Source organism: Carcharhinus amblyrhynchos, chromosome 15 (genome assembly GCF_965287045.1).
Source record: "Carcharhinus amblyrhynchos chromosome 15, sCarAmb.v2.hapA, whole genome shotgun sequence".
Classification (NCBI taxonomy): domain Eukaryota; kingdom Metazoa; phylum Chordata; class Chondrichthyes; order Carcharhiniformes; family Carcharhinidae; genus Carcharhinus; species Carcharhinus amblyrhynchos.
The window spans coordinates 69541674-69556459 of record NC_137338.1 but is presented as its reverse complement, the minus strand read 5'-3'; the positions used below and the strand labels follow the sequence as shown (position 1 = coordinate 69556459).

General features: G+C 42.5%; 1 protein-coding gene across 1 annotated transcript in view; it reads left to right on the top strand.

The window, feature by feature from the left end:
* The window catches only part of cfap44 (cilia and flagella associated protein 44), a 204809-nt gene that overhangs the window by 133009 nt on the left and 57014 nt on the right, over positions 1-14786 (top strand). The window contains exons 20-22 of the mRNA XM_080203185.1: positions 937-1099; positions 7213-7343; positions 12067-12257. Coding sequence (XP_080059311.1) covers positions 937-1099; positions 7213-7343; positions 12067-12257 — 485 coding nt within the window. The remainder of the gene's footprint in view (positions 1-936; positions 1100-7212; positions 7344-12066; positions 12258-14786) is intronic.

Sequence of the window (14786 nt, the reverse complement as noted above, 5' to 3'; positions counted from 1 at the left end):
TCCTGAGGTATGGTACATTGGCGAGACCATGCAGATGCTACGACAACAGATGAATGGATACTGCTGGAGAATCACCAGGCAGGAGTGTTCCCTTCCTGTCAGGGAACACTTCAGCAGTCATGGGCACTCAACCTCTGATCTTTGGGTAACGTTCTCCAAAACAGCCTTCAAGACATACAACAACGCAGAATCGCTGAGCAGGAACTGATAGCCATGTACGGCACACATGAGGACAGCCCCAGCCAGGACCTTGGGTTTATGTCACACTACATGTAACCCTCACCATTTGGCCTGGGCTTGCAAAATCCTACTAACTGTCCTATCTTGAGACAATTCACGCCTCTTTAACCTTCAATTTCCCTCTCTCCACTTGCATTGTCTTTACCTGTAATGACTTGATTATCTGTTAAAGCCTCGCATTCCAATCATTATCTTGCAATTGAGTGTAGGTGTGTTTCATGTGCCTTGTTTGTGAACCCAACTCTCCACTCACCTGATGAAGGAACAGCGCTCTGAAAACTCATGCTACCAAATAAACCTGGACTTTAACCTGGTGTTGTGAGGCTTCTTACTGTGCCCAACCCAGTCCAATGCCTCTCCATATCATATCCAATATCTCTTTGCTATCAATTTTAAACCTTTCTAGTATCTGAATTATCTCGTCTTTCACCATAACTGAATATGTGAACTTGGTAAGGTGGGTGTTAGAGCTAACACTGCCTAGTCTGTACCTACTGTCAACAGATTTTTATCAGCTGTCATTTCTTTTAGGATGAAGGGTCATCATCAACGTGAAACATTAAATCCATTTCTCATTACAGGTGTTGCTTGACCAGCTGAGTATTTTCGACCTTTTCTGTTTTGGTTTATCCTGATTTGTTTTACTATGTATGTTTTATTGTGAAACATACCTTTTTACTCTTGCATGATATTTAGCCTTGAAAATGCTAAAAAGAAAGCAGAGATGGACCAGATAATGAAACTGGCAGAGGAAAAGAAGGCCAAGAAAAGACACGAGCTACATGACCTACAAGATGAGTTTAGAGAACTCCAAATAAAAAATGCGGAACTTCCTGAGCATGTCCAGCTCAAGAAGGAGGTAGGCTTTAATAGTCACATTTATCGTAATAGCTGGTTTGCATATAAGACTGACTTCACTGAGAGGCCTGGAGAGCACATTGGTGGATTGAGGGTGGGGAGGTGGGGGGAAGGGCAGAGGAGTTGACAAAAGTGGAGCCAGCTGAGTGTGACACGTGTCCTGTGTGTTTGCTCATCAAAACAGTTTGGAAAAGAGTGCCAATTTTTGGGGACCCCCATGAGGGGAATTAACAGGAACTGGCCATGACCAAATTACAGTTCACTCTTTGGGGACATACTGATAACCTCAGAATGTGACTGATTCAGTTTTGACTTTGCTGCATACCTCTAGTCCACATTCATTGCTACTGCAATCATTTATGAACTGATTAGGAGTTGAGCAGAGCTAGCTTCATTCAGAGTCATTAATGGATTAGCTCCTCAATGTTTAAAACCAGAAAGAATTCAGACCCTCACTTTCAGGATGGAAATATTGCAAGGATTTGGAATTGGGACTAGAATTGGACAGGAGTGGGATGTGTTCCTAGTTATTTCTGTGGTTTATAGTTTGAAAAGGTTATATTCAGTAATAACAAGGAGCAGGAAAGAAGCGCCCTAGAAAATTGGATATAATCTGAAACAAGACATCTTTCAAAACTTTAATTTAAGGAGAGCTTCAAATTGTGGTTTGCTCCTCTTGCTTCAAGTGGCAGGCTGGGGACAGTTCCAGTCCTCTGGGTCAGCATGTATGCAGGAAGTGTCTCTAGCTACAACTCCTGGAAGCTCGAGTTTCAGAGCTGGAGCGGTGGCTGGAGACACTATGGAGCATTCATGAGTCAGAGAATATCATGGATAGCACGTATAGAGAGGTGGTCACTCTGCAGGTTTAAACTCTGCAGGCAGGAAGGGAATGGATAACGAACAGACGGAGCAAGAGGATTAGGCAGGTAGTGCAGGAATCTCCTCTGGCCATTCCCTGCAAAACAGATATACCACTTTGGATACAATGGAGGGGAATGACCTCTCTAGGGAAAGCAGCAGCAGCCAAACTCGTTGCACCACAGTTGGTTCTGCTGCAGAAGGGAGGGATAAAAAGTGTACCTGTGCAATAGTTATAGGGGATTAAATTGTAAGTGGAATAGACAGGCATTTCTGTGACCACAAATGAGACTCCAGAATGGTATGTTGCCTCCCTGGTGTTAGGGTCAAGGATGTCTTGGAGCAGCTGCAGGACATTCTAAAGGGGGAGGGCAAACAGCCAATGATGGTAGTACACGTTGGCACAAGTAACAGAGATAGAAAAAAGGGATAAGGTCCTAAAAGCGAAATACAGGGAGCTAAGAAGCAAGTTAAGAAATCGGACCTCGAAGTTTGTGATCTCAAGATTACCATCGGTACCACGTGCTAGTCAGAGTAGAAATGACAGGATATATCAGATAAATATGTGGCTAAAGGGATAGTGTGAGGGGGAGGGTTTTAGATTTCTGGGGCATTGGGACTGGTTTTGAGGGAGATGGGACCTGTACAAATTGGATGGGTTATACCTGGGCAGGACCGGGACTGATGTCCTAGGGGAGTGTTTGCTAGAGCGGTTGGGGAGGGTTTAAATTAATATGCCGGGGGTTGGGAACCTGTATAAGGAGTCCAAGAAGGAGGAGCAAGGACAAAATGTGGGGAGAAGGTTCCAATTACATCAAAAATCAGAAAAAAAGTTAAAAGAAAGGAGAAATGGGGAGATGTTATTAATATAAGTGATAGAATTCAAAAGGAAGGTACAAAAACTAGCATAAGGGCACTTTATCTGAACACTCGTAGCATTTGAAACAAGGTAAATGAGTTGACGTCACAAATCATTGTGAACGAGTATGATTTGGTGACCATTACAGAGATATGGTTGCAGGATGGTCACTGGGAGTTAAATATCCAGGGGTGTCAGACTGTTCGGAGGGACTGACAAGAAGGTAAGGGAGGTGGTGTAGCTCTGATATTTAAGGATGACATCAGGGCGGTTGTGAGAGATGATATAGGTTCTTTGGGAAAAAAGGTTGAATCAATTGGGTGGAAATTAGAAATAGTAAGGAGGAAAAGTCACTGATAGGCATAGCCTATAGGCCACCAAATAATGACATCATGGTGGGGCGAAAAATAAACAAAGAAATAACTGATGTATATAAAAATGGTATAGCAATTATCATGGGGGATTTTAATCGACATATCAATTGGTCAAACCAGGTCGATCAAGACAGCCTTGAGGAGAAGTTCATAGGATGTATCTGCGATAGCTTCCTTGAACGTCATGGAACCTATGAGTGAGCAAGTTATCCTAGATCTGGCCCTGTGTAATGAGATATGAAAAATTAATGATCTTGCAGTTAGGGATCCTCTCAGAAGAAGCAATCACAGTATGGTTGAATTTAAAGTACAGATGGAACATGAGAAGGTAAAATCCAATACCAGTGTCTTGGGCTTAAACAAAGGAGACTACAAAGGGATGAGGAAGGCGTTGGCTAAGGTAGACTGGGAGCAAAAACTTTATGGTGGAAAAAGTGGAGGACTTTCAAAGCGATCTTTAACAGTGCTCAGGAAACTTATATACCAGTGATAAGGAAGGACTGGAGAAAAAGAGATAATCAGCCATGGATATCTAAGGAAATAAAGGAGGGTATCAAATTGAAAGAAAATGCATACAAAGTGGCAAAGATTAGTGGGAACTTGGAGGATTGGGAAATCTTTAAAGATCAACAGAAAGCGACGAAGAAAGCTATAAAGAAAAGTAAGATGGATTATGAGAGTAAAGTTGCTCAGAATCTAAAAACAGATAGCAAAAGTTTCTACAAATACATAAACCAAAAAAGAGTGGCTAAAATAAACACTGATCCTTTAGAGCATGAGAAGGGGGATGTAATAACTGGAAATGAGAAAATGGCTGACGCATTGAACAGGTATTTTGTGAGGGCCTTCACAGTGGAAGTCACAAAAAAATTCCAAAAATTGATGACAGGCAAGTTATGGCAGATGAGGACCTAGAAACTATCATTATCATGAAAGAGGTAGTGATGGGCAAGTTAATGGGGCTAAAGGTGGACAAGTCTCGTGGTTCTGATGGACTGCATCCCAGGGTACCAGAAGAGATGGCGGGAGAAATAGCAAATGTTCTAGTGGTAATTTACCAAAATTCGTTGGATTCTGGGGTGGTTCCCATTGATTGGAAAACAGCAAATGTGACGCCACTTTTTTAAAAAAAGAGGTAGACAAAAGCTGGGTAACTATAGGCCAGTTAGCTTAACTTCTGTAGTAGGGAAAATGCTTGAATCTATTATCAGGCAAGACATAGATATAACGTGTCCCATTGGTAAGAGGCAGCATGGGTTCATGAAGGGAGGTCATGTTTGACTAACTTGGTAGAATTCTTTGAGTATATTACATCTGCAGTGGACAATGGGGAACCTGTGGATGTGGTGTATCTGGATTTCCAGAAGGCATTTGACAAGGTGCTGCACCAAAGACTGCTACATAAGATAAAGATGCATGATGTTACAGGTTATGTATTAGTATAATTGGTCAACTAACAGAAAGCAAAGAGTGGGGGTAAATGAGTGTTTTTCTGGTTTGCGATCAGTGATTACTGGTGTGCCTCAGGGTTCAGTGTTGGGAACTGCAATTGTTTACGATTTACATAGATGATTTGGAGTTGGGGACCAAGTATAGTGTGTCAAAATTCACAGATGACACTAAGATGCGTAAGAAGTCTTGCAACAACAGGTTAAAGTCCAACCAATTTATTTGATAGTAAACCCACAAACTTCGGGGTTTGCCCCTTCGTCAGGTGAGTGGAGAGTGAAGAACTCTCCACTCACCCGATGAAGGAGCAAACCCCGAAAGCGTGTGGATTTACTATCAAATAAATTGGTTGGACTTTAACCTGGTGTTGTGAGACTTTTTACTGTGTTTACCCCAGTCCAACGCCCACATCTCCACATCATGACTAAGGTGAGTGGCAGAGCAAAGTACGCAGAGGATGCTGAAAGTTTGCAAAGGGATATAGATAGTCTAAGTGATTGTACTCCATCTGCCGTACCCTTGTCCAATGTTGGTAAATGTAAGGTCATCCATTTTGGTAGGAATAACAGCAAAAAGACCTAGTATTTCAATGGTAAAAAATTGCAACATGCTACTGTGAGAGGGACCTAGGTGTCCTTGTGCAAGAATCACAAGGAGTTGGTTTGCAAGTGCAGCAGGTAATTAAGAAGGCAAGTGGGATTTTGTCTTTCATTGCTAGAGGGATTGAATTTAAAAACAGTGAGGTTGCAGTTGTATAAGGTGCTGATGAGTCCTCACCTAGAGTACTGTGTACAGTTTTGGTCTCCTTACTTGAGAAAGGATATACTGGCACAGGAGGGGGTGCAGAGGAGGTTCAGTAGGTTGATTCCAGAGTTGAAAGGGTTGGCCAATGAGAGAGAGACTGAGTAGACGGGACTATACTGGAATTCAGAAGAATGAGGGGAGATCTTATATAAATATATGATTATGAAGGGAATAGATAAGATAGAAGCAGGGAAGTTATTTCCACTGCAGGTGAAACAAGAACTAGAGTGCCTCAAAATAAGGGGAAGCAGATTTAGGACTGAGTTGAGGAGGAACTTCTTCACACAAAGGGTCGTGAATCTTCCCTGCCCAGTGAAGCAGTTGAGGCTATCTCATTGAATGCTTTTAAGACAAGGATAGATAAATTTTTGAACAGTAAAAGAATTAAGGATTATGGTGAGCGGGCAGGTAAGTGGAGTTGAGTCCACGAAAATATCAGCCATGATCTTATTGAATGGCAGAGCAGACTCAAGGGGCTAGATGGCCTACTCCTGCTCCTCATTCTTATGTTCTGTGGCATTTTCAGGACTAATCAAAAGGAATAAAAGCAATATATAGCAATATATAGCAATGATGGTAAAGGATTCTATCGCAGCATTAGGATGGAATTACATTCTGAAGGGTAGCTGGTAATTCAGGTTGGTGTCCCACTAGCATTTATTCACGGCAGCAAGTGCTTGATGTAAATAAAACCACTTCAGCATTGCTGCAACCCATCTACAAATGACAAGATGAAATGCTTGACCTGATTATCTGTTATTCACAGAGGAATAGGTACCAGTAAATCTTTCTGCACTTCGTCCAAAAATGCTATGGCACCTTGGTGAAAACTCCATCAGTAATGCACTAAAGCATCGGCTTGAATTCACTAACCTCAAACTTTAAGGCAGAAGTACAGGCTTGCACAAAGGCGACCACTGCAGACCATAGAATTCCTATGGTGCAGAAAGAGGCCATTTGACCCATCGAGTCTGTATCAACTATCTGAATGAGTATCCCACCCAGACCATCTGCTCCATGCTATCCCCTTAGCCCCACACATCTATCACAGCTAATCCACCTAACTTAATCTTCTTTGCACACTAAGGGGAAATTTAGCATGGCCAATCCACCTATACTGCACATCTTTGGACAGTAGGAGACAACCAGAGCACCTAGAGGAAACCCCCGCAGACAGAGAGAACGTGGAAATTCCACACAGACAGTCACCAAAGGCTGGGAATGAACTCCAGTCTCGGGCACTTTGAGGCAGCATTGCTAACCACTGTGCCATTCCTCTGCTACTGCTCCTGTATTGTGTCCTGTCGCTGAGAGCCAATTATTTTCTATCTCCATTTTTATCGCCCTTCCTTAGCTTCATTTAGTCTTGCGTTTGTTGACATAAAATTTACCAGTCATTATCAGCTCATCTCCCCACTTTATCGGGATGGCACATTGGCACTGCTGCCTCACAGCGCCAGGGATCCAGGTTCAATTCCCAGCATGGATGGCTGTCTATATGGAGTCTGCACGTTCTTCCCGTGTCAGTGTGGGCTTCCTCCAGGTGCTCCAGTTTCCTCCCATATTCTGAAAGATGTTCTGATCAGATATATTGGGCCATGCTAAATTCTTCTTCAGTGTACCCAAACAGTAGCTGGAGTGTGGCGATTAGGGAATTTTCACAGCAACTTCATTGCAGTGTTAATGTAAGCCTACCTGTGACACTAATAAATAAATTTTAAACTTTATCTTGATTCCATCTTATTTGATGTTGTCATTTACTTTTCTTAGGATTTTGAGCTGGATCGCCAGATTCGACAAGATGTTGAGAGACAAATAGCTGATCGGATTGAGTTAGTTTACAAAGAAATGGCATGGGAACAGGAAAAGTATCGCATTGGCCTCCAAAAACTCCAAGCCAGGTGAAGTGTTGAACATGAGTGTCAATTTTCCAAATGTTCATAATGCTATCATTAATCACTCAATGTATCATCACATTTGGATTATTAGTGGAATCATGAGAGAACTTCCAATAGTGCGAAGAAGAGCTACTTGAATTCTCCATGTGCCTGGTTTATGTCATTGTCTGTTTCCTGCGGGACCTGCCTGAGTTAATGAAGTGGAGTGGCACATGCAGTGCGTCCCATGCCTATAGCAAAGCCAATGAATGTACTGACATGTGACGTCAGTGATCTGACTACATTGACACAAAATACCAAATTTGATCACTGGCAGGAAACATCTAAATTATTTACTCCTGAAACCACAAGCATTATGAAACAAGCAGGACCTTGTTGTGAGGCTAAATAAAGGACCATTCAAGAAATTGCGGCTGCTTTTTACTGAGACAAAGGTTTTGGAAGCACCGTGGTGAGCTGCTGGACCACTTTTGAAGTTTTCTGTTGACCACAGGGTTGGGAGGAAGTAAGCTGTCTTGCATAGGTATGGGGCACTAGTTGCAGTGTCACTTGCACTGCAACATGAAGAGGAGGGAGAGAAGGGCAAGTCTACAAGGGGGAAGAGGAAGGCCTCTCCACAGAAGGCCCTACCCACAAAGGGTGGTCTGGGAGCCACAGTCCTACACAGCAATGAGCTCGGAGTAGGAGGCTGTGATTCACAAAGGAGATTTACATTGAGTTCCACCACTTCCCTTTTTTGTTGACCTCGAGCCTCAAAGCAGCATGACGACAGCCCTCCAAATGGTGCCGACAACAACATATTGATATTTCTATGTGTAGAAATCCCAGAGGTGTCATAGAAACATGAGGAAAGGGGATTGCATCCTCCTATCCTTGAGGAGTGAACAGCAGGATGGAAGCACCCATGGGATCACCAGAACAAGCTTTCCAATGGTGACTGCATGCACATTGCTCTTTGGGAACCCAGAGCAATACAAGAATGCAAGAGTTCTCTGACTTGTAATTAATGCACAACCAGACAAAGAAATTAATATTGGTCGATGCCTACTCTCTGACGGCATTCACAAAGCTCTTTCTGTGCCATCTCACAATACCTCATGGTATTGTGGCAGGGGGCATCCCTCCAAACATGGGTTATGATTCTCTTCCACCATTCTACTGGGGATAGAAAACCTTCAATGAAAGCATGAGGCTTACCCCGTGCCATGAAGCAAATCATTGAGATCCTCAAATAAAGTTCTCTCCATGATATCTCTGCCATATATACTGAAAAACACCTTTTGGTTTTTGATGACATGCTGCACTCTCCACAATGTTGCAATTTTGAGGAGCCAACTCTTAATCACTCTTCAAGACAAAGCTCATCATCTGGGTAGGGTTTGGTAGTGTTCCACTGGGTATTTAGGTGACTGGGAAGACTGAAAGATTCTGTTGCATGTAGGACAGGACAACAGAACTTTGAACAAGTTGCAGATATATACTTGCTTTCACAGGAGGCAGTATCATTTTTTATTTAGTTGCTGCCAGGTGCAACGATCCTGAGCAAGCTTCTTCCAGGACTTGAATCTGATAAATAGAGGAGGCAGTGATGAGGTATTATTGTCACCAGACTAGTAATGAGAGACCCAATGAAAGATCTCGGGACCTGGGTTCAAATCCCACCAGGGCAGATGGTGAAATTTGAATTCAATAGAAATCGGGAATTAAAAGTCTAATGATGACCATGAAACCATTGTTGATTGTCATAAAATCCCATCTGGTTCATTAATTTAGGGAAGGAAACCTGGTGTCCTTATGTGGCTCCAGTTCCTCAGCAATGTGCTTCACTCAAAGAGAGTTGCACTTTTAATTAGAAAAAACATCACGGCAGTACTGAGAGGGTTATATCTGAGGGTTCGGCCACTGAGTCTATATGGGTAGAACTGAGAAATGAGAAGGGGGAAATCACTTTGAAAGGGTTATACAGTAGGTCCCCAAATAGTCAGCTGGAATTTGAGGAGCAAATATGTAAGGAGATTACAGATAGCTCCAAGAAAAATAGAGTGGTAAGAGGGGATTTTAACGTTCCAAACATTGACTGGGACAGACATAATATAAGAGGGTTGGATGGAGAGAAATTTGTTGAGTGTATTCAAGAGGAATTTCTCATTCATTATATGGATGGCCCGACTAGACAGGGGACAAAACTTGACCTCTTCTTAGGAAATAAGGAAGGGCAGGTGATAGAAGTGTTAGTGAGGGATCACTTTGGGACCGGTGACCATAATTCCATTAGTTTTAAGATAGCTATGTAGAATGATAGGTTTGGCCCAAAAGCTAAAATTCTAAATTGGGGCAAGGCCAATTTTGATGGTATCAGGCAGGAACTGTCAAAAGTTAATTGGATGAGTCTGTGGGAAGGCAAAGAGACATCTGGTAAGTGGGAGGCTTTCAAAAGTGTGTTAACCAGTGTTCAGAATAAGCACATTCCTCTTCGAGTGAAAGGCAAGGCTGGTAGAAGTAAGGAATCCTGGATGACGCAGGATATTGAGGCCCTGGCCAAGAAGAAGGAGGCACATGACATGCATAGGCAGCTGGGATCAAATGAATCCCTTGAAGAGTATAGGGGATGCAGGAATAGAGTTAAGAGAAAAACCAGGAGGGCAAGAACGGGACACAAGATTGTTTTGGCAGATGAGGCAAAGGAGAATCCAAAGAGCTTTTACGAATATATAAAGACCAAAAGAGTAACTAGGGAGAGAGTAGGGCCTCTTAAGGATCAACAAGGTCATCTATGTGCAGATCCGCAAGAGATGGGTGAGATCCTAAATGGATATTTCTCATCAGTACTTACTGTTGAGAAAAGTGTGTAGTTAAGGAACTTGGGGATTTTGAGAGACAAGATCTGCAGGCATTTAGAGTCGCAAGGACTGATTAGGGACAGTCAGCATGGCTTTGTGACTGCCATGTCACAAATGGCAGTCACAAATCATGTCTCACCAATGATTTGTGAGATCAAAATCATGTCTCACAAATTTGATTGAGTTTTTTTGAAGGGATAAGCAGGAACGTGACTGAGGCAGTGCAGTTGATGTTGTCTACATGGACTTTAGCAAGGCCTTTGACAAGGTATTGCATGTTAGTTATTGCATAACGTTAAATCTCACGGGAGCCAGGGTGAGGTAGCTAAATGATACAAAATTGGCTTGATGACAGAAGCCAGAATGTGGTTGCAGAGGGTTGGTTTTCAAAGTGGATGTCTGTGCCTCAGGGATCAGTGTTGGGTCCACTGTTATTTTTCATTTATATTAATGATTTGAATGAGAATATAGGAGGCATGGTTAGTAAGTTTGCAGATGATACCAAGATTGGTGGCATAGTGGACAGTGAAGAAGTTTATCTCGGATTGCAACAGGATCTTGATCAATTAGGACAGTGGGCTGATGAATGGCAGATGGAATTTAAATAAGTGCGAGCTGATGCATTTTGGTAGATTGATCAGGGCAGGACTTAATCAGTTAATGGTAGGGCGTTGGGGAGAGTTACAGAAAAAAGAGAACTAGGGGTACATATTAATAGCTCCTTGAAAGTGGAGTCACAGGTGGACAGAGTGGTGAAGAAGGCATTCAGCATGTTGGTTTCGTTGGTCAGAACATTGAATACAGGAGTTGGGGCGTCCTGTCAAAATTGTAAAAGACATTGGTAATGACTGTGTACAGTTCTGCTCACCCGATTTATAGAAAGGATATTATTAAACTAGAAAGAGTGCAGAAAAGATGTACTAGGATACTACCAGATCTTGATGATAAGGAGAGGCTGAATAGACTGAGACTATTCTTTCTGGAGTGTAGAAGGCTGATGGGTGATCTTATTGATCTACAAAATAATGAGGGGGAAAGATCAGCTAGATAATTAATATCTTTTCTCAAAGGTAGGGGAATCTAAAACTAGAGAGCGTAGGTTTAAGGTGAGAGGGGAGAGATACAAAAGGGTCCAGAGGGGCAGTTTTTTCACATAGGGTGGTGAGTGTCTGGAACAAGCTGCCAGAGTTTGTAGTAGAGGCGGGTACAATTTTGTCTTTTAAAAAGCATTTAGACAGTTACATGGCTAAAATGGGCATAGAGGGATGTGGGCCAAATGTGGGCAATTGGGACTAGCTTCGGAGTTTAAAAAAAAGAGCGGCATGGACAAGTTGAGCCGAAGGGCCTATTTCTATGCTGTAAACCTCTATGACTCTAAATGCTCTCTGAAACAGATTAGGGATGGGCAGTAAGTGCTGGTCCAGCCAGTGATGCCTACATCCCATTAAAAAATATTAAAACTCCTCAGTGATACCTTCAGAGTGTCATTGTAAAGTTCCCTTTGACTGCCACAGGAATGCAGCCCAGAGTTAAGCTTTCCAAATTTACTTTGGTAAGTTGTGCATGACCAGCACGGATCCCCCAACTACCATCTCCTGATATCTGGAGACCACGTTTGGAGGGGGAGGAGGAGGAGGAGGAGAAAGAACCTTGTTTCATTTATCACCTCATTAGCATGTGGTGCTGATTTTAACAATTGGCCTGTTTATTCTCCAAGATCCCTTTGCTCCATTTAGATTCTTTTGAAATCAAGTGAAACCTCCTCAGTTTTCTTACCAAAATGTAATGATTGGTGTATCCTAAGTTGTGGATTTAGAAGTTAGATATTTAATGAAACAGATACATCATTTTTAAAAATGCCAAGTTAACTATTGATATGTCCTCAGGTTTCGAAATGCAGTGGAATTTGACTCCATTGTTGTGCATTGCTTCGAAAGTGATCATAAAGTATCAACATATCGGGTAACGGCTTTGTCTGAAAAGTATCACCAGTTGAGGAATGACATGTTGAGGAAGAGCCTGATACAGGCTGACGAGAGAAGCAAAGACAACCTTTACAAGGAAAGCAAATCAGCGGGTAAAGCCCTTCCCAGGAATTCTCAGTAACCTATTATTTTGAAACCTTGCCCTTAATGAATGATATCATATTCCTCATAGCTATTTGCGACATCCCATATGAGCTATTCAAAGCTGTTTCTGTTTGTTTTTAATTTGCTGACTCCTTTAATCTTTAGTTTCATTTCTGTTCCTTTGTTTTCCTCTTTCAACTCACTCTCAGTAAGAACTCTTATCTAGCTCATGTCCATCTATCCTTTACTGACCACTTGTTCCAGAATTGATTCCAATGGTGTGGCATTTTTGTCAACTTTTTCCACTTTATGGTTATTACATCACTGATTAGTCTTAGTTTACATGGATCTGTTTCTGGAGTGACCCTCTTGCAAGGAACCAAAGGTTACAATGGTACTTCCTTCTTGATTGGCTGACGTTATTACGTTATTTATGTAGACCCCATAAGCTGCTCTTAACGATTTCCTATGTTTCATGTTGAGGCATGGACCACAACTTCTAGTGAGAGAGATTGGATGTAGTAAATGCAACTATTGGCGACCACCAGTTAGCAAACAAAGAACAGCTGTTTTATCACTATTTACAGAGCACTGTAACCAATGCCTTCATTCCACAGCACCAGATCAATCTGACTGCAAAAACCCACTGTTGTGCCTGCCGCACAGTCTGTTTTAACCCTTACACGGTGGACAAATAACTGAAAGTAGACGTCTTGGTAGTACAACCAATATTTATTTAAGACACACAACCAATAATCACCCACCCAACCAAACAATAAGTTAGCTTAGAGAAAATATTGGAGTTCAAATCCAATGTAAGACCTTGACTTTGCATGGCTGGCAAGAACTCAAGCAGATATTGGCTTTTATCTGTGTGTTCGTCTCGGTCGTCCTCTGCGTAGTCTGGTCTTTGGTCTGGTTTGGCACTCTGGCTCTGGTCTTCCTTCCTTCTCGGGTGTGGTGGCTCTCCTCATTGCTGGCGATGGTCACCGTTGTTGTAGCTCGTGGGGTCAGAGAGGGAGAGAGATTTTTGGTTGCATAGCACCCTTTATACCCCATTGGGTTTCGCGCCCCTTTTAGCCATTGCCAATCAATCAATCAGGACTTGATCACCCTGATTGATAAAGTCCAGTCGGGTGCTGCCACACCAATCTCTGGGTGTGTCCCCAACGCCCATGTCTGTAGGTGCTGGAGGCATCTCTGTCCCAAGTAAAGGGTTACGGCACCCCTATGTCTGGTAAACAATCCAGTTTGACCAGAAAGTCTTTTTTGTCCTGGAGATGACCCGTACCATGTGTATTCACTCATCTGGGTTGCAGCCTGTTTATTTCTGTCTTTTAGGCTGCAGCCTGTCATTTTAATTCTTGCCCAATTGTCCCAAGAGTGCTTCACAAATCGCTATTTTAGATGCCCATTTGGCCACACCACACACAGCCACAATGACCCTGCGTTCATTCTCCATTGGGCAATCGGGTCTTTCAATGCATGCCCCTTATAGGGGCTAGCTACTACATCCTTCCCTTTTTAAGTCCCTTATTATACTGTACATTAATCACTTATCCAATTTCTAAAACATTAGCAATAATAAATCTTTTGAAAACAGTCTATTTGAAACTCAGTCTGTCAGAGAAATTCCTCTTTCTCTGGGAGCAATGTAGCTCAACAGGTTGAGTTTAAATATATACGTACTTCTGCTGGGGCTGACTTCACTGGGACTCTCTTCTGATATCAGCACATCACTTCTCTCTGTTTCCTTAGTTTCATTAGGAGCAGCACTTTGGCCTACTACTGACAATCACTTCATTCCTGGAAAAACAACATTAATATATATTGTCACAGTTGGATTTTGCTGTGACACTTGGTCATGGATCGACTCCCATCTCCTCAAATGATCTAAGTGTTTCTTCATATCTTATACTGCACTTTCACTTTGTAAGACAGTGGCCCCATCCTGGCCACCTTAACTCCAGGACCAACTTGGTCCGCTGCCAAAATTCTTGAGAAAAACTAGATCATCTCTCTCAAAAGCTCTCTCGACTTTTGAAGAATCATGGTTCCTTTTCCGACAATTCTGCCTTGCCTCCACTCTCCCCACTAAATTTGGAAACACCAGGGCTAATCTGGTTCTCAAGTGTCAACTCAAGGTGGGGGGGCGCATTCTACAGACTAACAGGAACCATGCTTTATTGGTGTCATAGAATCTACAGTGCAGGAGGCCGTTTGGCCCATCAAGCCTGCACCAACAACAATCCCACCCAAATCCTATCCCCGTAATCCTATCAATTTCCTCTCTTAATCTCCCTGACACTAAAGTGCAATTTATCATGGCCAATAAACCTAACCCGCACAGCTTGGGACTGTGGGAGGAAACTGGAGGACTCGGAGGAAACCCACGCAGATATGGGGAGAATGACTAATGACACAGGTGTCTGTTTCTTCATTCCAACCTTGAAGATCTGAACTGTATGCTCAGCCATTTTATGAAGGGTGATATGGTGCAGTTTGAGTATGTTTAATTCCATTAAATGCCATGAATT